This window comes from Paramisgurnus dabryanus, chromosome 8 (genome assembly GCF_030506205.2).
Source record: "Paramisgurnus dabryanus chromosome 8, PD_genome_1.1, whole genome shotgun sequence".
In the NCBI taxonomy this organism is placed as follows: Eukaryota; Metazoa; Chordata; class Actinopteri; order Cypriniformes; family Cobitidae; genus Paramisgurnus; species Paramisgurnus dabryanus.
Genome location: NC_133344.1, coordinates 12,290,665 through 12,314,663, shown reverse-complemented (window position 1 = coordinate 12,314,663; position 23,999 = coordinate 12,290,665). Strand labels below are relative to the sequence as shown.

The following is a 23,999-nucleotide window of genomic DNA, read 5'->3' as shown; positions in this document are numbered from 1 at the left end:
CCTCAACAAGTTAAAGCTGGCGAGTTTACCTAGAAATAAACTTTAAACGCAATAATAAAAGCACAAAAGTAAACTACATGTTACATCTGCATTCATTTCATATAAAGACAATGACTCCAATGAGGACATTTTTCATAATTGCACGCTTTTAAAAAGCTAACCGCAAGGCAAGTTACGACTGTGCCTTCCTCTGGCTTATGGGAAGGTTTAAGTAATAACCGTCATCACAAACCTTTCCAATGATGATAATATAGTCGGGTGTCTAGTATGAAAGTGTTTAGTAAGCGGTCTGTAACCTATTATCAAGACAATCGACTGTAATGTTTTCTTCTTCTTTGGTGTTCAATAACCCAAAGCTGCTGTTTTTTTGGGGACGGTCGTCCAACTCACCCAGCTGAAAGAAGGTGGTCTCACTCTTTACCCCAGGGCCGGCCCCTGTGCCGGCCGCCACTTCCAACCTGTACGGCACCCCGACGACCAGGCCGGGAATTAAAACTGAAAATGTAGTACCGTCCACTGTTCGGTTAATGTGATAGCGGCTTTCATTTCCAAGGCACCAGATCTGAAAACGAGAAAAGACACATAGATGGGACACAAGTATTTCAAATTACATGACAAAAAATTTAATGAATGAAGACAGATCTGGTGTCAGTAGTGTGCACTATGTCTTGCAAAGGTTTGGACACACCTGCTCTTTCTGTATTAGTACTACCTGTAATTGACATAATATTAGTAGTCTTTAAGGGGTGGTTTCCCGGACAGGGATTAGCTTAAGCCAGGACTAGGCTTGACCCTCAATTAGGAAATATAACTAGTTTTAACAAACATGCCTTACTAAAAACATTACCCGTGTGGATTTTGAGGCAAAACAAATGTATTTTAAGAAATGTCAGTGCAAGTTGTTTTCAGTTTGGACAGCTCTTACATTTATTTTAGTCTAGAACTAATCTTATCCCTGTCTGGGAAACCGCCCTCTAAAACTATTAAACAACACAAACTAAAGGATGGGAATTAACAAGTATTGTTAAAACAATAAGAATCGTATGTCTCCCAACAAACTTCATTAAATGGATGCTGGGACGCTTTTCAAACAGTATTGAATAGTGTTGGACGATACATTGAAATTATCGAAATACTGCAAACATGCACATAACAATATACGTATTGAACTTTGAAATAACTATACATATTATAGAAAGTAGGGCTGTCAAAATTAATGCGTTAATAACGCGTTAACGCAAATTCATTTAACGTCACTAATTTTATTAACGGTGATTAACGGAACGCCCTTGGTCCAGCCTATAGTTGGATATATTAGGACGCAGCCTTACTGTGACCCGTGCTGTCTAAATGAGTCAGAGGTTTTCATAAAAGTAAGAACATTAAGCTCTCGTCCAGCAAATCCAATGCTCTAAAGTCTAAATAGTTATTAAAGATCTAAAATGATTTAGTTGTACGTTTTCTCAGATGTGAACCGTCATAAATTATCTAATGCAAAGACGGGTCTTCATCCACGTATTTTGGTTTAGCTTTTAGAGCATGCAGAAATGTAAAAATAAACTGCAGGACTTGCTTGATGTTAAAAGGGTAATTATGAGAGATAAAGGTCAGGACCTGGTTAATGTTTAAAGAGTTATTAAGAGCGACAAGACTCAAAAACGATCTTCCTCGCTTGCACACAAAGGCGCAAGTGTGCGACTCCGATATGTAGACATCTACACAAAATTACAGTTTTAAAAATATCTATTTTGACAAGAATTCATGCAGGTAGGACCTATAATCTGTTATATCTGAAGTGAATGTTTGGTTAACTGTGGAAAAATATCTGACGTGTTAACATTAAAGATCCTTGCGTTATAGTAAATCTTAAAGTTGTCTGTCCCAATGTCAACTCAAAAGTTTAACATATATTGATATTGTTTTTGACTTTGTGTGTGCTAAATCTATTTATTAAATCTATTATTTTAAGGTATGGATGTGGTAATTTTGTGGTAATTTGGGATTTTTCTCAAAATTACCTTCGCTGACTCTGTCAACTTCAAACAGGTTGAAGATTCAAACAAGTCATGCATTGTTTTGAAGTTTTGTAATAGAGAATGTCAAAATATAAAACACTCATTTTATTAAATTTACTCATCATGACTTACAAACTCAGCACAGCTCACATCTATATTTGTCCACACCCATGTTCATTAGAGTATTAAAAAACTGAAATTTTTTAAATTAAAGTAAATTAAGGACAGATAAAAATGTGAGATTAATTTGCGATTAATCGCGAGTTAACTCATGAAATCATGCGATTAATCTAGATTAAATATTTTAATCTATTGACAGCCCTAATATAAAGTTATGCAAATTCAAAGTTTTAGGTCAATGCAAATAGCAGAGAGACAGTGATGCTTTCTCCCCAGAAAAGGATGTGAAACATGTATGTTGGTTATATACTAGTTAGTTTTAAATATATTTTTTATTATTAGTGCTGGGAAAAGATTAATCATGATTAATCGCATACAAAATAAAAGTGTCTATTTATGAGTGTGTGCTGTCTGTAAATTATTATGTATACACAATAATCACACAAACACATTATGCAAAAAAATCACTTTTTTTGTATGCTGATTCTAATAATTAAATTATTATTGTACCGCATACATACATTATCGGCCAAGATTTAGTTTAACTTGACTGAAATATTTATCATAAATTTAAAACCTTTTTATAAGAAGGTGTAAAAATTAAATGATTGACATTAGTTTTGTAGATATGTATTCAAATATGAATATGCCAACACAATATGTGACCCTGGACCACAAAACACAAAATAAGGGTCACTTTTTTAAATTGAGATTTATACATCTCCTGAAAGCTAAATAAATAAACTTTCTATTGATGTATGAATATGTTAGGATAGGTTTGTCTGAGATGCAACTGTTTAAAAATCTGGAATCTAAGGATGCAAAAATCAAAATATTGAGAAACCGCCTTTAAGTTGTCCAAGTGAAGTCGTTAGCAACACATATTACTAATGTTAAAAAGATTTTTTATATATTTATGGTAGGAAATTACAAAATATATTCATTGAATATGATCTTTAATTAATATCTTAATGATTTTTGTCATAAAAATATAACATTTTTACCCATACAATGTATTGCTGAATATTACTACAAATATACCTGTGCGACTTATGACTGGTTTTGTGGTCTAGGGTTACCTATTTACTTTCATTTATAAAAACATCACTGAAATTAGTTTTTATAATGGCTTACTTAGACTAAGTAATGAAGGAAAAGCAGTCAATAAGAGCCCAGAAAATATTGTTAAACTTATTGTTTAAAAATTATCTCTGGGTGAGACTGATAAAATAACAACAAATTATAAGCAAAGTGTGACGCCAATAAAAAAAGATGCCAAAATGTAGCATAGTTTTTATTTATTTTTGGGAATTTGTGATATTTCACAGTTTTAATGAATTTAAGTGGAAAAAAATAATAAATAATGAGGAGCAAGTGACCCTAAACTTATTAACAGCGGTGTAAATATATTTGCCAACTTGACTTCGATTTCAAATGAAACTGACAAATGTATGTCTTTAAAACTTGTCGGTTTTAAATAAAAACAATGTTTTCGTTCAACCCACTGTATATATTCACATGCTAACATTTAAAACAAGGGTTTAATCATGAATCAAAATGTCAACCAATGACAGCGACAATAACATTTGGTCAAAGCCTTTCCCAGTCGAATGTTTATTTTATTTTACTGACATGAAAATGCACTTTTCTTTGTTTTCATTGGGTTTCAACCTCCAGCAGACACAGTGTGGAAATGAGCATGAGCGTCAATGTGTGTGCGGGACTGAATCACGGATCACCTTCCCTCATCCTAACACAATCACAGGCCCAGCGGGGGTCTATACACTGGGGTGAAATGTGATACAGCTCACTTTCTGCTTGCCTGACTCCTATTAGAGGGTCAGCACACACATCTACCGTTAGGCCTAAAAAAGTGCTTTTTTTCAAGCACTGAGTATGAGTATATGGATAAAGTGAAGAAACAGAAGCGGACGTAGCTTCACCTGAGGCACGACCGGCCAAAAATAAGAGGTATACAAGAGAAGCGATTAGCAAGAAATTTCCCTCCACCCAATTTAACAAGCATGAAATTACTCACCAGCTTCCCTTCCACTGCCTAAAAACATTTACCTGAAAAAATTAACTGGGACTTAACAACTCAAACCGTGTCTGTTCCCATCAGACGTGGCCTGCGAACTAAATGACGAATCGCTGCAAACCCATTAAAATTTGAGCTCCTGAAACGAATACTGTACGAGGTGAGCTCTGTTATTCTGCTCAGACATGATGAACACATACACATAAGAAAGAGATAATAGAGGCCATTGGGAAATAGTTATTGTAATTATATTTGCTAGTATGTGTGATGTATAATTTGTTTAATACATGTAACATAAAATTCTCAATAAAAATATTTGTTAAAAAATAAATAGAGCAGGGATTTTGTGGAGTGGATTTTTCTTTTAAGTATTTAATGCAAAATAATATATTTGTGTTATATTATCAAATAAACACAAACACAAGTGCTGTTTGATGCTGAAGTAATTCCCTCTTACCACCACTAGATGGCAGCATCTCACAAGCTCTCAATTTCCACCACATTAAATCAAACCATTGGGCAATAAACACTTTCCATTTATTCTCCATCTCACAGTCAAATGAATGGAGTGAATTAATGGAGTGAAACTCTAACTATAATAAATATAATTTCCCATTTCCTCCTTTCTACTTCCAGCCCTTGGTATGATCTCTTTGTTTCTTTGTCTACATCGTACCTTATATTCCTGCACCACACCGTTCTGCTCCTCCTCTGGAGGCGGTTGCCAGGATACCAGGATAGCTGTGCCGTTGTCTCCACTTCCTGTTACAGTGACTCCCCTGGGAGCGGCGCTGGGCGCTGCGATAAGAGAAGGGGAAACGTGTCATACACACCCCTAACAACATGCACGTGTGTTTGTGGACATATAAACGTATCGCACACACAACTTACATTGTGTGTTTGTGTTTATGTGCATGCATAAATGTGTTACACTTCAAACATGTATATGCATATAAATGTATATACAGTACACCTTATATACAGTATGAGCATATCTAACCATGTGATACACACATAACATACATATATGCACATGCATGACGTTGTTCGTCTGCGGCAAACATCTTGCAGCCCTTAATGGGGTGTGTGTTTGCGTACAAGCATGTGTGTGTTCTTAATAACACATGTAAGCGCTTGTTTTAATAGCTTGACTCTCAACGTTATTAGTGCACTTAAATAATGGGAGATGACTGCCAAGCTATGAATCCCAGTGTAAGTGCCAGCTGCCAGCGGGACGAATCTGCTGTTATAGCTCACAAAGCTGACACAGTACTTCACTTTGCATCACCATTATCCTCTTAAAACATAAATGAAACCTGGGAGTGAAACATTTGTTTTGTTTGCCATCTCTGACGACGTGCGTTACGTTTTGTTTATTGAACGGAAAGCGCTCGCACGTTCGTGCGCACGTCTAAGGGAATTCTGGGAGCCGACCAAATCCCTGCTGTTCCTGAGCCACAGACGGCCACGCCCTTAGAACAATTAGCACAGCAGTTGTTTAAGCTTTCGCTCCTGGCTTCTCGTTGGCCGCCTGGCTTTCGTTTTTTGGCTGCCTCGAGGGCCGCAGACCGCATTACAATATAAAGAAGAACTGCAAATATAGATTAATGCAATAAACTAAATGTGCACGCTAGGTGTCGGCACGCTCAGTAAATGAGATCATGTGATACGATTCGACTAAACCCAAGTTAAATCACTTTTTTCTATTTAGCTCACTTTGTAAATGACAGAAAGGTCATGGGTTCGAGTCCACAACACATACTGATACAATAAAAGTACAGCTTGGATGCCATGTAATTCGCTTTAGATGAAAGCGTCTGCCAAATGCATGAATGTAAACTATGTAAATGTAATTTCTAAGCGAGTAGATCCAGATGTACAAATTTAATGAGATTTTGAATCAAACCGGTTAGGTTGCAAGTAAAACACAATCAATTTAATAGTAGATATTAGGGATGCACCAATATATCGGCCTATAATCGGTATCGCAAATAAAAGCATTTTCCCACGATCTGACATCGTGCGATTGTTAAAAACCGTGTTCGAATTAAGAAGAGGGGGGCTGGGGTGGTCCCGGACCTCCATTAAGCTTTGGGGCAGTGCTGCACGAGAGTTTTACATTCATGTAGTATTTTAATTTTAAAGAGCACCTATTTATTGCTAAAAACAACGTTATTTTGTGTGTTTATGGTTAAAAAACACATTATTTTCCACATAGCGTATATTTTTGTAGCTCCAGATTTCACTCTCTACCTGAAATGCACGAATTTTAAAAGATCTGTGTCCCTGATTGGTCAGCTAATCTGTATGCCATGGTGATTGGCCTGAATACCTCTGAAGTCAGTCAGAAATGTGACGCACCTTACTCTGTTTGAAAGATTCGCTCACGAGTCCGGAGCGGGAGGAATTATGATAATGTCGGTCTTTACTACATCACCAATCCCAGGTAGTAAACTGTTGCCTACAATGCGTGTGTTTGTTGTTGTCCAAGAAAAGAGATTTACGTTGGAGACGATAACTCGCATCATCGTTTACTATGAGGTTTGTACCTTTTGCATATCATTAACATGTACTAATACACACCAAAGGAAATGTAAAATCGCGAATCGCTGCCCCAAAGCGGTACTGTCCATTATTTGTCCCAATTTGGCAATAAACGAATCCAAAAGATTTCTATCTAAAATAATTGTAAACTCTTAAGTGCGCCTCACGCTGTTATCTGAAACAATTGGCAGATTGTTAGATTAATGCTGCATTCACACAAGCCGTGGTAGAGGCGTCAAGTGATTTCACTGTTAAGTCAATTTCAAGACACGTTGATGGTTAACGCGGCGTGTTTTTCCGCCAAAGTTCAAATTATTCAACTTGCACGTTTCCCGCAGCAACGCTCAATTTGCGGTGCGAATGAGGCGTTTAGCGCGGCATGGCAGACGTGATTCCGCCTCATTCGCACTTCTAGTTCGAGCGAATGGCGCGAATTGAGCGTTGCTGCGGGAAATGCGCGAGTTATAAAATTTGAACTTTGGCGGAAAAACGCGCCGCGTTAACCAATCAGGAGCTTGCTTTAGTAGTGACGTGATTACAGGAAGCAAGCAGAGTCACAGAAGCCCCTCCCATGACGCAAATTTCCGCGTGAATTTCTCCATGACTAGAATTTCATTCGCGAATGACTCAATGACTACAATTTCACGGGCAGTTTTCACGCACAAATGAAGCAAGTAAACTCAAAATGTTTCAAACTAGACACGGTAGATACGAATTTGATGCCTCAAACGCAATTTGTAAAATCACGGTGACCCTTTAATGATGGAGGGCTTAATAAATCTTTCACTTAATTCATACACTGGTTAAAAAAATCATGGCAATGAAAAAGGGGCAGGAATACGTATCAGAATTCATACTGTGTGATTATTTTGAATTAGATGACTACTACTTTGAAACTAAAAGTAAAAACCAAACTATCAGTATCAATACATGTAATTCCAAGTAATCGAATACAGATTTTTTTTATGGTTGCACTGTAGATACATTTGCGTTGTGGCTTTTGCAATGTTACCGACCAACGAATTGTGTCATATGAGAGAAACAATAAGAGAAGCAGAGCGAAGCACAAGAAAGCTCTCCTTACCTTCCTCCAGGGTCTTGGCCACTTTGACATCGCTGTCAGTCCCTTGGAACTCATTGAAGAAAGGTCGTACTTTAAACTCATAGGTCACGCCCTTCCTGAGCTGGGTGACGACTGTGCTGTGTTCCCCGAGGGTTCGAACCTCAAACACGGCCCATTCCACACGCTGTAGAGCACCGTCTGGGGAGGGACGGTACATCACCTTGTATCCCTGAATATACTGCGACTGCTGCTCAACCTGAATACAAGAAACAGGACACAAGAATGACAAATTGCTGGACATAATACTAGTTTCTCCTAAAAAATATTAAAACTGCACCACATGACTAAAAAATGTCAGATGTGCATATTATAAAATGTGAGTTTTTTGCTCACCACACTTTCCAAAAACTGCTTTCGTATTTTGAGTTCAGCTCTGAGGTTTTAAAAGCCTGTTAGAGATTAGCATAACCCAGCATGCTGTGGGAAATAAGACACTTGGAAGCCCTAAAAACAGTGACGATTTGATTTTTGTGTTTGGTCTACACTATTTGTTATGGCTAAACTACGGATAAGGAATCGTACTGCTTTTAATAAATCCTGCATCTAATGTATAATGCATTATACAGTTAATCATAACACGCACGTAATGCATTCAAAATATAGCTTGTAGGTTTCTCTTTGAGTTGATATATATTTTTAATCACTCGTAGGCTTCTGTTAACCTTTCCTGTGATGGGAATTTTATATCGGAGGTCTTCTGGATTGGGGATCGTCCCATATGGCAGCGATTGAACGTGAAGCGTGCACGCTTGTAAAGTTTTTAATAATTTCTTGATCCGCCCCAATAAAAGCAGATGTCGGATCAGCTGTCTTTGATTAAACGTGTATTAAAGAGAGCTCGGCACCAAATGTTCAAGAGAACATTGTGGGATTGTTTCAGCTTGTGTGCCAGATTAATCATCATTTACATCTGAGATTTTTTTTTTTACTTTGCTACATAAAAAAAATGGATTTGTTAAAATGTGCAATTTCGGAATTGGGATTGCCTTGATCACAGTCACAATTCTCCACTTTGTTCCAGATTGTGGGACCATTGGTCACCAACCCAGATATTCGACCCTGCATTTTACCAAATTTTATGAACTTGATGATAAGAAATACACCGGCACTCACCGTCCACTGGACTCTCACAGAAGAAGAAGAGAGGACCGTGGGATTGTGAAGGTGAATGACAACATCTCCTAACTCTCTCTGGATCTGCCCATGCTCGACTCCTTGACTTGTTGGTGGAACATCTGCTCAGACAAACGCGCGCACAAGCCACAGAGAAAATAAATATCAGACATATATTTATTGTCACTTTCGCTCTCTAAAATGCTTGATTCTGATTGGCCAGTCGTGACATTTGCGGGTTCAAACCTCTCAAAACTGATAACACACGGTAGCTCGGATTTTAACAGGTACAGAGTTAAATTAAATGTAAATATGTCTTTTAATAACGTACATGACATTATATTTACAAATGATTATATCAAATACTCTGTTTGTGACATTTAAACGTCCTGTCTTAAAGGATTAGTCCATTTTCTAAAAAAAAATCATGATAATTTACTCACCACCATGTCATCCAAAATGTTGATGTCTTTCTTTGTTCAGTCGAGAAGAAATTATGTTTTTTGAGGAAAACATTGCAGTATTTTTCTCATTTTAATGGACTTTAATGGACCCCAACACTTAACAGTTTTAATGCAGTTTAAAATTGCAGTTTCAAAGGACTCTAAACGATCCCAAACGAGGCATAAGGGTAAATTTTTTGACATTTTTGACAAAAAAATAAAAAATGTGCACTTTTAAACTACAACTTCTCTTCTTCCTTCCTGTGTGACGCGCCAGTGCGACCTCATGTAATTGCGTAATGCTGTGCAAAGGTCAGGTGTTACATATATGAAAAGCACATTTGTGGACCATTATAAACAATAAACTGACACAAAGACATTAATTAGTATCATTCGACATACAACAAACGGTCCTTTTTCTCCTCACTTGTAAACACTGGAGCGGTAGTTTCGCATACGTCATCTGTGACCTCTTGACGTGATGCCGTGTCATACGACCGGTGGAAGACGAGAAGTTGTGGTTTAAAAGTGCTTTTTTTTCTTGTCAAAAAATCGTTTCGCTAGATAACACCCTTATGCATCGTTTTGGGATCGTTTTGAGTCCTTTGAAACTGCAATTTTATACTGCATTAAAACTGTTAAGTGTTGGGGTCCATTAAAGTCCATTAAAATGAGAAAAATCCTGGAATGTTTTCCTCAAAAAAAATATCATTTCTTCTCGACTGAACAAAGAAAGACATCAACATTTGGATGACATGGTGAGTAAATTATCTGGATTTTTTTTTTGAGAAAATGAACTAATCCTTTAAAACCAAAACAAAACGTGTTTTCCTTGCGGAGGCTCTGCATTTGTTAAATGAGCTAATCAAATATTTAAAATCAAAAGCAAACCTGCTTACTTTCGGTTTTAAGACAAGACAAAACGTTCGTGTCACCTACACACTGTTTGGTTTAATCATTTGTAAATATAATGTTGTATACATTATTAAAAGACATATTTACGTTTAATTTATGTGTAATAGTCTGTACCTGTCAGAATTATTTGCAGCATCAAGCTAACCGTTATATTATATTAGTTTTGAGTGGTTGTAACAAATGTCTGCAAATGTCGCGACTGGCCAATCAGAATCAAGCATTCCAACGAGCCGTGGAATTATGCCCTTTTCAACACCATGTACATGCTACATAGAATTTACAACAAATTTTGTAGGTCTTTAACTCTTTCCCCGCCAGCGTTTAAAAAAAAAGTAAAAAAGCCAACTTTTATGATTTTCACAAAAGTGTAATGTCTTCCAGTAAATTTAAACTTTAAATAAATAAAAATTTTCATTTGTTCTATTTTATCACCTCTCAAAAATGGGTAGGTTTCTTCAAAAACACAAAATGTTGAACAAAAAGCTGAGATAATTGCATTTTTATAAAGGACTTTTATTAAAGATCAGATTCAGAGCAATGACCAAAACATAGTTTTGAGTACTTCCTGCTTTTAAAACTATAGATGCTTTAGTGTTAAACACATCACTGGCAGGGAAAGAGTTAATATAATGTACTGCACTGCAAAAAATAATTTTCAAGAAAAAAATTCTTAGTATTTTTGTCTTGTTTTCAGTAAAAATATCTAAAAATTCTTAAATTAAAATCATTTTTTGATGAGCAAAACGACCCAAGAAAACCCAAGAAAATATGTTTAGTTTTTAGACCAAAATTATAAAAAATTTAAAAATCTGCCAATGGGGTAAGCAAAAAAATCCAGAATTTTTTTCTTAAACACTAAATTCAAGAAAAAATCAAGAAATATTTGCTTACCTCATTGGCAGATTTTTTTGCTTGTTTTATGCACAAAATCACTTAAATTTGATATTTTTGGTCTAAAAACTACACTTAATTTCTTGGGTCGTTTTGCTCATCAAGAAAAAGCATCTTAATTTAAGAATTTTTAGATATTTTTACTGAAAACAAGACAAAAATACTAAGAATTTTTTTTCTTGAAAATCATTTATTGCAGTGTGCGATATAACAAAAAGGTAACACGTGTGGTCAAAGGTGAACTGACCTTGCGTTTTGACAGCATCGCTGATAGGGCTTGGGTCGCTCAGGCCGTACGCATTGGCTGCTCTCACCAGGAACAGGTAGACGGCGCTCGGCCTCAGACCCTTCAGGACGAAACTCTCGGTTTTCACATGATCGGCGAGGGTCTGCCAGCTGCTCCCTGCCGCGTGGCTGCCGTCCACACCGCACAAATCAAACATAAGTATTTATCCAGCAAATCACTGCGGTTCAAACTTACATAATTACAAACATTATTCAAAACAATGAGGCGACCACAGAATGCAGGGCTTGCAGGAAACCATAAACACGGGAAGGATTATTTATGACATACCACAGCGGATGAACCCGACATTTATAGAATCATTATTATCTTGTCAAAAGTATTTAATAATATTTTATGACACATGCTTGTGGCCCGAACCAACCAAAACGAGCAAATTATACATGAAAATATATGTATATGGGTATACATTAGGGTATAAATGTGTATGTGATGTCACCTGAAGGCCTCTATGACGTATGAGGTGGGCGTGGCTCCGGCGTTAAGGTTGGGCTTCCAGGACAGAGACACAGAGGTGCGACTGACTTCGGTGACATCCGGTTTAGAGGGGGCGCTGGGAATGAGGTTTGGATCCGTGGGTCTGCCGGGCTGAACCGGAGCACCAAACTCTGAAAGACACACAAGAATGTAATGATGGATTACACAAAAAACAACACCAATTTGTTTTCTGTCATTCTACTAACACACACATTCTGTACAACCGGCTCAAATTAGCATTCGAAAACCAATTATATTCAGATGTACGTTTAATTTCAAACTTAATTTCCTGTTCTTTGTTCATACATGTCTTCATCTCTACCGCCTTTAATCTTGGTAATGTACCTTGCACCTCCAGGTAGGCCTTCCACGATGCCTCTCCGCTTGGGGTGGACGCGGTGCAGGTGTACACGCCGGTATCTCCCAGCTGAAAGATAGAAACCTTTATAAATGCAAATCTGTGTGCGTTTACATGTGTTTATTAATAACCATTCTCCAGTGTTCAGCTCTGAAATGACGCTTACTACAAAACTATATGTTCAAATTAAACGCTCTGCGTGTTTCAATACAGTTTGTTGCCTTACCACAGAGCCCAAGTGTTCAGTTTTTAGGTAAATAAACCCAATTATGGCTTATCTATAGTGTTTTCTTCATGTTAAGCTGAGATAAGAAAACTATTTTTAATTCTGAAAGAAAAACATACTTGACCTTTAAAGTAACACAATAGTGCATTATGCATGTGCGTATTGAAGTTAACTAAAGATTTTATCAGCTTAATAAGTTTAAAAAATACCACAATAACAAAAAAGAGAATTAAAAATGTAACCATACGATGAACTGTGGACAATATGAAATAACGAACAAAGCAAAGGGAAACTCTGGACGATCTGTCAGTCAGTGTTGGCAGGCAGTACGAAAGCTGTCAGAAATATACACGCTATATCTTAAGCTACCACCGCGTGCGTGTTCTTCTAATGACAAGTTCATTAAAGCGGACCGCCCGAAGCGCAACAGATAGACGCATCGTCCCATTCCGCTTTATCTCTTTTCTATTCTTTCGAAAAAGCTGCACGTTCTCAAGTGAGACATCCACGTTAATTAAAGCCGTATTCTGACAGCCCGCACCGCAGGACCTTTGACCCCTACGACGGGGTAACCCGGGCGTTCATGTGTGTGTGTGCTGTGACGGGAAACACACTCATCTGACACCCCCCCAAACGCACTCGGAGGGTGTGGGGGGAGCAGGGGTGTGCTCTCACAACAAAACCTGCAGGATGACTGACAGCTCTCTCTGAACACTGCCCGGTTGTCCGGGTTTGTGTGATGATGTTTGTGGTGCTGTGAGGCATGAAAGGAAAGCCTGTACAATGCTGTACTACGCACACACACAACACACTTACATGTGCACAAAAACGTGGACACACTGCGATAACAAAAGTGTACTATCAACACTATCTATATGACTATTGTGGGTTTGGTTTTATGAATTAGAGGTCTTATATACTGTATTGATTAAAATATTGTCTTGATTTATTCAATCTATCAGATATTAATGTAACACTTTGAATAAAGTTGTTAAAGGGAAACTCCACTTTTTTTTGAAAATAGGCTTATTTTCCAGCTCTCCTAGAGTTAAATATTTGATATTTACCGTTTTGAAATCCATTCAGCTGATCTCCAGGTCTGGCGCTACCACTTTTAGCATAGCTTAGCATAATCCATTGAATCTGATTAGACCATTAGCATCGCGCAAAAAAATGAACTTTAGTTATTCTTCCTATTTAAAACTTTACTCTTCTGTAGTTACATTGTGTACTAAAACAGACGGAAAATTAATCCTGCAGCAGGATCAATGATATTACGCAGCACCCGAAAATAGTGCCCTTGGTAACAAACAATAGCTGGGGACTATTTTTGGGCACTGCGTAATATCATTGCGCCCCCTGAGGCCATGACTAGGCAGCAAAATCCTTGATTATTACGCAAGAATGAGAGTGTAGTTCCTAGCCATATCTGCCTAGAAAATCCCAACTTTACATTTTTTGTCGTTTTCCGTCATAACTACAGAAGAGTTAAGTTTTAAATAGGAAAAATATCAAAACTATCTGGTTATTTTTTAGCGCGAGGCTAATGGTAAAATCAGATTTAATGGATTATGCTAAGCTATGCTAAAAGTGGTTGCGCCAGACCCGGAGATCAGTATATTATTCTTAGTCGATATTTCTAAATTTACTAATAAATTTTTGAAATGAAAAGATGTTAAAGTTACTTGTTACTGTGCATTCACACCAGACATGGAATGAAGAAAATAAATCACATTTTTCGCGCACAGTTAACATTTTGAGTTAACTTGCGTCATTTGCTTGTGAAATTCTAATGCGAATACACTCAATTTGACGGCTTTAGCTAGCTTGTAGTCTCAATTGGGGCTGGGCAAAAAAAAAAAAAATTTTTCGAGTAATCGTTTTTTAAAACCTGGTCGATTCAGAATCGATTTTTTTTCTTTCATATTTATTTCTGCAAACATTGAACGAACGATTAACCTTAATCGAATTACTAGTCTTCTTCAGTAGATGTCACCCTCTTTTTTGCCTTGCGTGATGTTATCAAGGAGCAAGAGGCAACCTGTCATTCATTCATTCAGTGCTTAAAATGGCGGTTTCAGGTGCTTCATCGATTTTATTAATTACCCACTTGTAACCTGCAGTTCACTGTTCTTTTTATTAATATAGTATTTGTATTAAATCTATATTCATTGAGTTGAATCGAGAATCGAGTATAAAAACCGGCCCAAGAACCCTAATCGAAAATGAATCGAGAATCGAAATCGAATCGATTTGATAGCATGTGAATCGAAATCGAATTGATCTGGAAAATCTGAATCGATACCCAGCCCTAGTCTCAATATGTATATATTTATAGGTCAAATTGAGTAAAAAGCGTTTTTTACAACATACCAGATTGTCCAACCTCCTCAATCACTTTCTTTCAAGCAAGATTATTTTATATTACTGTTTCTATAAAAGTATGAAGATGTGTCGTAAAACTTCCGATGTCCACATTCAGCGATAATGATTTTGTCCATTGTTGTTTCGTATTTCTGCCTCCGCTCGCTACGCCGAACATCATGTCACTGCTAGAGCAAACTCCTGATTGGTTATACGCTGGGCGAATATCCGTCAAAATTAAACATTTTGAACATGTGCTGCAGTCTATTGCGTCTTTGCATTGACTTAACATGCAAATCACTCGCGCTTAACGCTTTATTCACGTCTGGTGTGAACGCACCATTAAAGTCGCCATAAACAAGGAAGTAGCGATTGTCTTATTTTCCAAAATATTATTAAAAAAAAGGAAGGGATAGACTTGAATTCGTCCATCAAGAATTGATCAGATTATTGGGTCACCTTGTTATTCACTGCAATCTTTTACCAGACCCCGCCCACCTGCCATACAATATGACTATTTGCGTTTCGATTTTGATTAGTTATGAGGGCACATGAGTTTTTTTTAAATGAAGCTCACATATAAGTAAAAAATACAACAATATTCAAAAATTACAGTTTTTTATTTCAATTTCATTGTGACTTTAACTCATTCCCCGCCATCATTCTTTGTGATTTTCACAAATGTTTCGCAAAATGCCTTCCAGGAAAATGTTCTTCTAAAAATATAGAAATATACAAATATATCAAATGAAAGAACAGACCCTCTGCTTTCAAACAAACAAAACAAAAAAAAGTTTCATCCGACATCCCATCTATATTTTTTCTTTGCTTATGAACTCTTAAATATGGCATTTTTCTTCAAAACTTTTTTTAGCAAATAATTAAATAATAATATTTTTTTATAGATTAGGGCTGTGCAGATAACCATAAAAACTCATCAGGAACCCCTTTTTTCATGCCAATGATTTCTCTTAATTGACGAGATAACTCATCAATGGCAGGGAAAGAGTTAACATTAGTTAATGCACCATGAACCAACATGAACAAAGATAAATGCTGTAAAAAAATACATTGCTTGCTGTTAGTTTGTTAGCTAATGCAATAACTAAAGTTAACAAATGCAACCTTACTGTAAAGTGTTACCGATCATGTTTATATATGTGTGCATTCACGTTTATTCACGTCTTTTCACATTTATAAGTTGTAAAAAAAAATGTAGGCTAATAAAATTCACTATAAAAATGCATTTCGATCACGTTAGCTTTGTGTCTATATGCACCAGTATAAAACTGTGTGAAAAGCAAACTGCGACAAACTTGCTGCTAATATTTGCAAGTTTGAAGGAAACTATTTAAAACAATATTTTGAGGGCGAGCTGTGATTTTCAATGCCGTCTGTAAGACCTGCAGTGCCGTCTTAGATGTGCGAAATGATAAAACTCAAGGCTTGAAAACACATCGCACTGCTTCTATCTATAAACTTCAAAAACAGCCGTACCCAGCAGCAGCTAACCGCATACAAAAAAGCCCCTTTCTCTCTTTGAATAAAATATTAATAAAAATAACAGAACAGAGACGCTGGGTTTGAGATCAGCAGCTCAACTGCCCTCAATTCCCACCTAAATAAATGTTTGGTGCGGTGCATTCGGAATGGAAAATTCTATAAAAATCCGAACTGGAAAAGGAAAACTGTGCTTTACGAGAACAAGTCCTTGCTGGTTTTGAGCACCGCGCACAACACATGCTCAAACCTCATCCCCCCTACATCATGGGGTTCAGAGTAAGCTATAAATCCAACAAGGAAAACCGTTCCCATGAACTTGAGTCACGTCCCATGTTACTGTACGTTTAGTTGCATGATAAATGTGTCGGGCTTTGATGTAGATGTCAAAAAGTTGAGACACCGTACCTTAGCGTAACGGATCTGCAGCGCTCCCGTGTCCAGCTGTTTGAGGCGAGAGTCATGGGTGGACACCAGGACCCCATCCTTCCTCCACAGGATGGTGGGAGTCGGGGTACCTGTGGCTTGGCATCCCAGGATCACCGTCCCATCCACTGACACGGTCTGGTTGGTGGGACCCTGGCGAACGATGGGTGGAGGTCTATCTGATATTACTGCAAGGAAGACAGCAGAGAAAGACAGCCACCATTAGAAACCTTTTTTTTAGTACTCTACTACTTATAGTATTTTTATTTTTTTAATAATATTTGCTCAATTGAAACGTTTTATTTATATTGTCAGTTTTGGCAATATGGTAAACAGGAAGAGACACACTGAAAGAGAGAGAGAGAGAGACAGTAAAAGAGAAAGGCAAACTGGTCTCATTTTAGGATGCACAAGAGCAAGTCTTAAATACTGAGCGACTAATATCATTATAATAACTATAATAAAAACATGACTTTATTCCAAACCAAAATCCGAAATAGATCCTTTCAGACTTCTTAAGAGTCGCCCAGAAGCAAACGCTTGTACAGCAAGAGGTACAAGACAACTGAGAAAATAAAAATAAATGTAACCAAGGAAAAAGTAAATGCAAGAGTGGAATTTCTGGCAGGGAACATGCTGAGTACATGAGCATGAAACAAAGCGAACGTCAAGCAAAAAAGCAATCCAGTTTTTTCAACTGGAAGCAATTTTCAAATCAGTCAACAGCATTCACAGAATGGAGCCAAAGTACGGACCAACAATTAATACCAGCGCCATTTCAACAGCGCAGTAGCGATCACTACGACTAAAATACCCCTCACCCATTAAAATCACCCCCGCTGTGTCCTCTTCTGTCTGAAAGACACCATGATGGTCCGACTGTGGTAAACGTTAGCTTTTGATTGCATTCATGCACATTATTCCCATTAACACGACTGCAATTTGCATGCCAGCCACTACTGCAGATATGTGAAGCCCTGCAACATTTGTTAGAAGCATCAATAGGATGAATTATGTATCAGATGGCTGCGTGCACGTGGACCGTGTTGATGTATCACTGCGCCGGTGACCCGTAATTACGACGTGTGGCTGCGGTTACTTATTATTCTCTCCACTGTATTTATTTTTATCTTTTCTTTTTCTGTACGGACAAACACTCACAGGTCATAATATAGTGGGTACAAGTGGACAGTCGATCCTAAAGATCTCTAACTCTGTCATCATTATTGTACGCTAAAGACTACTTTAACGCAACACTAGTGTTAAGCCCGAAGCATATTCTGTTTTTTACGTGTACGCGAAAGTATGCGCATTGTCGAATGCACGCCTTGCAAAGTATCGTTTATTTGACTCGTATGCGCATGCGCATTGTGACAACATGCAATTCATCTCCTGGGCTATATACTACATTCGCATGTGGGACCTATGCGTACAAAATATGCATGGTTACAAAAATCCAGCAGGGTGCGTACAGTGCACACGTACTATTCTGATGATGCAATTGGCATCACACGCACCGTACGCGGACCCCTAAAAACGAGACTATACGTCTAGCATTATGGTGTGTGCATACCAAAAGCAAACAAATACTGTATATGCATCACGTTACTCGCTCTAGGTTACTTTTGGGATTACTTGATTTTCGCATCACTCGAATAAAAACATTGCACTTTGTTGTTCTCCTTCATTTTCTAATTCAACAATTCAAACCAGAAAAGCCGATCAGGTAAATTTCACACTTAAATAAAAATGATACAATTTGTGTGGAAGATGCGATTTGGACAGTGCAGAAAATGAATGTCTCAGTTTTTTTGTCTTGTTTTTTAGTATAAATATCGGAAAATTCTTAAGTGGTTTAAGATATTAAGTCTTGTTTATTTAAAAATATATATATATGAAAATCAAGAGGTTTATACTTAAAACAAGTACAAACATCTACGCAGCCCCTAAGGGGACATGGAGCAAAATTAAATAAAGTTTAGTTTCATGTGCTCACGTGAAACTTTCATGTGCTCACGTGAAACCTTCATGTGCAGAATTTTTTTTAAAGGTTAGTTTCGCGTGCTCACGTGAAGCTATCGCGCGAGTACGTGAAACTATCGTGTGCTCACCTGAAACTATCGCGCGCACACGTGAAAGAGAAAGTTTCACGTGCGATAGTTTCACGTGAGCACGCGAAACTAAACTTTAAAACAAAATTCTGCACATGAAGGTTTTGCGTGAGCACATGAAAGTTTCACGTGAGCACATGAAACTAAACTTTAGATTTTTTTTACTCCAATGTCACCTTAGGGGCTCGGTAAACATCTGCCAGTGCGATAAGAAAAATAAACTTAAGCTACGTTTACACAGAAACGATCTGAAAATAAAACGCAAAAGTGGCGTTGCATTATCACTTTTTATTCTGCGTTTATACAAGAATTTTGGGAGGCATATGGTGACGCAAAAGTGTGTGATATTTGATGTAGTATCCACTCCAGGCAGCTACACTGCAAAAAAATTATTTTCAAGAAAAAAAAATCTTAGTATTTTTGTTTTGTTTTCAGTAAAAATATCTAAAAAATCTTAAATTAAGATGCTTTTTCTTGAGGAACAAAACGACCCGAGAAAATAAGTCTAGTTTTTAGACCAAAAATATCAAATTTAAGTGATTTTGTGCATAAAACAAGCAAAAAAATCTGCCAATGGGGTAAGCAAAAAAATCTTGAACATTTTTCTTAAACACTAAATTCAAGAAAAATTGCTTGTTTAATGCACAAAATCACTTACATTTGATATTTTTGGTCTAAAAACTAGACTTAATTTCTTGGGTCGTTTTGCTCATCAAGAAAAAGTATCTAAATTTAAGAATTCTTAGATATTTTTATTGGAAAACAAGACAAAAATACTAAGTAAGACATTCATTTTTTGCAGTGGACAAATATCAAATCGCGCTTCCCAATTTCCATCATTCACTGCAAAAAAAAATATATAAAAAAATTCTTAAATTAAGATGCTTTTTCTTGAGGAGCAAAACGACCCGAGAAAATAAGTCTAGTTTTTAGACCAAAAATATCAGATTTAAGTGATTTTGTGCATAAAACAAGCAAAAAAATCTGCCAATGGGGTAAGCAAAAAAATCTTGAACATATTTCTTAAACACTAAATTCAAGAAAAATTGCTTGTTTAATGCACAAAATCACTTAAATTTGATATTTTTGGTCTAAAAACTAGACTTAATTTCTTGGGTCATTTTGCTCATCAAGAAAAAGTATCTAAATTTAAGAATTCTTAGATATTTTTATTGGAAAACAAGACAAAAATACTAAGTAAGACATTCATTTTTTGCAGTGGACAAATATCAAATCGCGCTTCCCAATTTCCATCATTCACTGCAAAAAAAAAAATCAAAAAATTCTTAAATTAAGATGCTTTTTCTTGAGTAGCAAAACGACCCGACAAAATAAGTCTAGTTTTTAGACCAAAAATATCAGATTTAAGTGATTTTGTGCATATAACAAGAAAAACAAAAATCTGCCAAATCCGATATTTTTGGTCTACAAACTAGACTTTTTTTCTTACGTTGTTTTTCTCATCAAGAAAAAACATTTTGATTTAACAATTTTTAGATAGATTTTAGACAAAAATACTAAGAATTGTTTTTCTTGAAAATCATTTGTTGCAGTGTTTGTTTTGCACCTACTTCCATTCGCACCTTTGCATGTAATCCACCAGTACAAATAATTCCATTCGCTTTCATTGTTGTTCACACAACACACTTTAAAATTCACAATGATTGCATTCTGTTTTCTTGCTTGGACGTGCACAAGCCCTCAACCTTTCAACTACTTGAATCTCATCATCCAGCCCACTGAAGGTTCTTGTGAGTGGAAACATCTCACCATCTGTGACCTCCAGCAGAGCTTTGGTGATCACACTGCCGGCGATGTTCAGGGCCTGACAGCTGTAATAACCCCCATCCGAACGCTCCACCATGGTGATGGTCAGGTCGCCCGTCTGAGAAACAGAGAACCGACTGGAGGGAGGAGGAGGCTGAGAGGAGAACAAGAGGTTCTGGAGAAGAAAAATGCAGAGTGAGTGGAGGTAGAATATTCAAAGACGCAAAAATGTGTTTATTATGTCTATGCGGTCTAAAGGAAAAAAGAAAAGAAAAAAACAATCACTAATTTTCCCGAGAGTGCAAAAGCAAAAAAAATATAAACATCTTGTCCAGAGTTTATTCTTCATCTTTTACCCACAATTACCAGAATCCTCCAGCACGCTACAGACCGTGTGATGATTGACATTATTTTAGGGTGTGTATAAATATGCAGATGGCCTCATAAATCATGAATTTAACTGACTTTAAACCTGTAAAATATGCTCGTATGAATAAAAGACAAGAGAAAACACATAAAATGCACAGATGTTCTCACCTGACTGCCTTCCTTCTGCCAGAAGATAGCAGGTTGAGGACTTCCTGTAGCTTCACACTGAAAGGTCACCGTGCGCCCCATCCCGACCACCTGATTCCTGGGTCGGACCACAAACACCGGAGGAACTGCAGGAATATGAGATGAATTAATCATATATATCCTTTACATATGTTGTGTGATAAACCTCCTAACCCTGACACAAACATTTTAAAGGAAAGTTCAAGGTTTAAAACCAATAATGGAGTATACAGTAAAGCACATTCAAATATAGACTTCAATAGTTGGCATTAGGAAGTCGAGCACCGTAAATCGTTTTGTATAAAAGCATCTGCCAAATGCATAAATGTAAATGTTATGTACTCGAGTATGCAGTACATTAAAATACACATGGTTCTGAAAGTAACTTGAGTTGAAATGCCATAAATCCAGTCGGGAGATCGCAACAAAACTTTAATTGTACTGAACTCTGAACATTTCTTTTAAATCAGTGAATGATCTGTACATTTTATTTCAAGCTACATTGGATGCAGTCGACATCTCTGGCCTTCATAACGTCAGGAAATAAAAGCTAAAGCCATACTCGTATTTCATGAAAGGAGAGAGATGTATCGGTATGGCGGAATACAAAAACAGATGTACACAAAATAAAATTACAAATAAAAATGCCACGACCCCCCCCCCCATTCACTAAATTTGCATGGGCAAGGGCACACAGCAATAAAATTTACATGGAGATGGGGGAATGAATTTGGGCCATCTGTTCCGCACAGACACACTTTAATGGCGTCCGAGTCATGTAGGTAGCTGTTTTTCATGAATCTTAATGCTCAACAATATCGTGGGTTCGAATCACCGTTGGGGATCAGATTTCCGACTTCGACAACCGTAAAAACCCAGTGCTTGTGATAAGGAATGAGTATGTTGATAATTTGTGACACCACCCATGTGCACCACCACAATGTACCACTAAACCAATCTTTAATATGTCAAATCATATATTGATATAATGGGTTTAAGTGAGAGGGAGGCACAAAGCAATAAACCCAGGCGTTTTCCTTGACGTTACCTTGTACGCTCCGAGCGAGCGAGAGTTTTACCCGGGCCTGCTGTGCTGTCAATGTCGCCAGTGACAGCCCAGACAAGCGTGCTGATTGGTGGAAGGATGGAAGGTGGATGAATGGTGCTTCTGACAACTTCCTGTTGCTGTCAAAGCAGCGAAAATGGTGACGGGTGACATTTGCAACTTACCAGACACAACTGAAAAAGGAACAGAAAACAGAAGTATGATAAAACACAAGATGAGGAAATAAAGCACACACAACACTATACGCATAGAAAACAAAATCAGTGCAGTGATGAATGTATGGGAATAACAAAAAGCGAGCACAAAGTGTGGGGAGCACACAAACGCACAGATTGTGAATATATCATGTAGGCTGACATAAATGGCACTTACACAAAGAAACAATCCTATTAGTCTTCTGCTGTGAATACGGTGCATGAATGAAGGTTTTATTTTATGGTGTCTGGCCCTTTTAAAGCCACACTGGGTCAATTTTGCCCCCTTTAGTTCTTAAACTCACTTCCAAGAGGCATTTAAAGAAATAGTTTTCCTAATTATGAAGATTCTTCAACCCCTTCAGACCTGTTTATTGTGATTGGTTGACAGGATTTGTATTGTTTTGAACCACAAAACATGTGATGTCATTCCAGTGGACGCAGGGTCTGAAGGGGTTAAAGTTACAATGAAACGGAAGTAACGAATGTCTAATTTTTGTATATCCGAGTTAAACGGCTTCTGAAATGAGAAAAAAAGTAGGGCTGGACTTGAATTCATCCATCGAGGATTGATTTAATCGTTGGAAGTAGCGTCAAGTTGCTACACTGCAAAAAATTATTTTCAAGAAAAATATTTCTTAGTATTTTTGTCTTGTTCTAAAAATTCTTTAAGTCGCCATGAAACAGAAGTATCAATTGCCTAATTTTCCCCGTGGTGACGTGAATCCGTGTAAAACCGACCTCAGAAATTAAATAAGGCAGGGCTGGATTTAAATTTGTCCATCGAGATCTGATTGGATCATTTGAAGTTGGGTCGTGTTGCTAATTGCTAATCGCAGCGATATTCTGGCAGCCCACCTGCCATACATTACGACCGGAAGTAAAGAAAGATTGTTTTTAGGAGGGGAGGAGATTTGCATTTTTGATTAAAGATTATGAGGGCACATGAATTTTTAAAAATTAATGAAGCTCACAGATAAATAATTTGTAAAAAATACCACAATATTACAAAACAAATTACAGTTTTTTATTTTACTTTCATTGCGACTTTAAATTAAGATGCTTTTTCTTGATGAGTAAAACGACCCAAGAAAATAAGTCTAGTTTTTAGACCAAAAATATAAAATTTAAGTGCTTTTGTGCATAAAACAAGCAAAAAATCTGCCATTAAGGTAAGTAAAAAAATCTTGAACATTTTTCAAGAATACACTAAATTCAAGAATGGGTTGTTTTATGCACAAAATCACTTAAATTTGATATTTTTGGTCTAAAAACTAGACTTCTTTTCTTGGGTCATTTTGCTCATCAAGAAAAAGCATTTAAGAATTTTTAGATATTTTTGCTGAAAACAAGACAAAAAAATACTAAGAATTTTTTTTCTTGAAAATAAAAAATAATTTTTTGCAGTGTATCGCACATCCCTAGCTGGATTCACACCAAATGCGATAG

At 37.0% G+C, this 23,999-nt stretch overlaps 1 protein-coding gene across 3 annotated transcripts in view; it reads right to left on the bottom strand.

The window, feature by feature from the left end:
- robo1 (roundabout, axon guidance receptor, homolog 1 (Drosophila)) overlaps positions 1 to 23,999 on the bottom strand; it is a 355,554-nt gene that overhangs the window by 31,924 nt on the left and 299,631 nt on the right. For all 3 annotated transcript variants that reach the window (XM_065280529.2, XM_065280528.2, XM_065280531.1), the window contains 10 exons: positions 21,273 to 21,397; positions 20,739 to 20,910; positions 16,840 to 17,045; positions 12,329 to 12,410; positions 11,946 to 12,114; positions 11,450 to 11,616; positions 8,954 to 9,075; positions 7,802 to 8,036; positions 4,850 to 4,971; positions 391 to 562 (listed from right to left, as the gene is read on the bottom strand). In XM_065280529.2, coding sequence (XP_065136601.1) covers positions 391 to 562; positions 4,850 to 4,971; positions 7,802 to 8,036; positions 8,954 to 9,075; positions 11,450 to 11,616; positions 11,946 to 12,114; positions 12,329 to 12,410; positions 16,840 to 17,045; positions 20,739 to 20,910; positions 21,273 to 21,397 — 1,572 coding nt within the window. The remainder of the gene's footprint in view (positions 1 to 390; positions 563 to 4,849; positions 4,972 to 7,801; positions 8,037 to 8,953; positions 9,076 to 11,449; positions 11,617 to 11,945; positions 12,115 to 12,328; positions 12,411 to 16,839; positions 17,046 to 20,738; positions 20,911 to 21,272; positions 21,398 to 23,999) is intronic.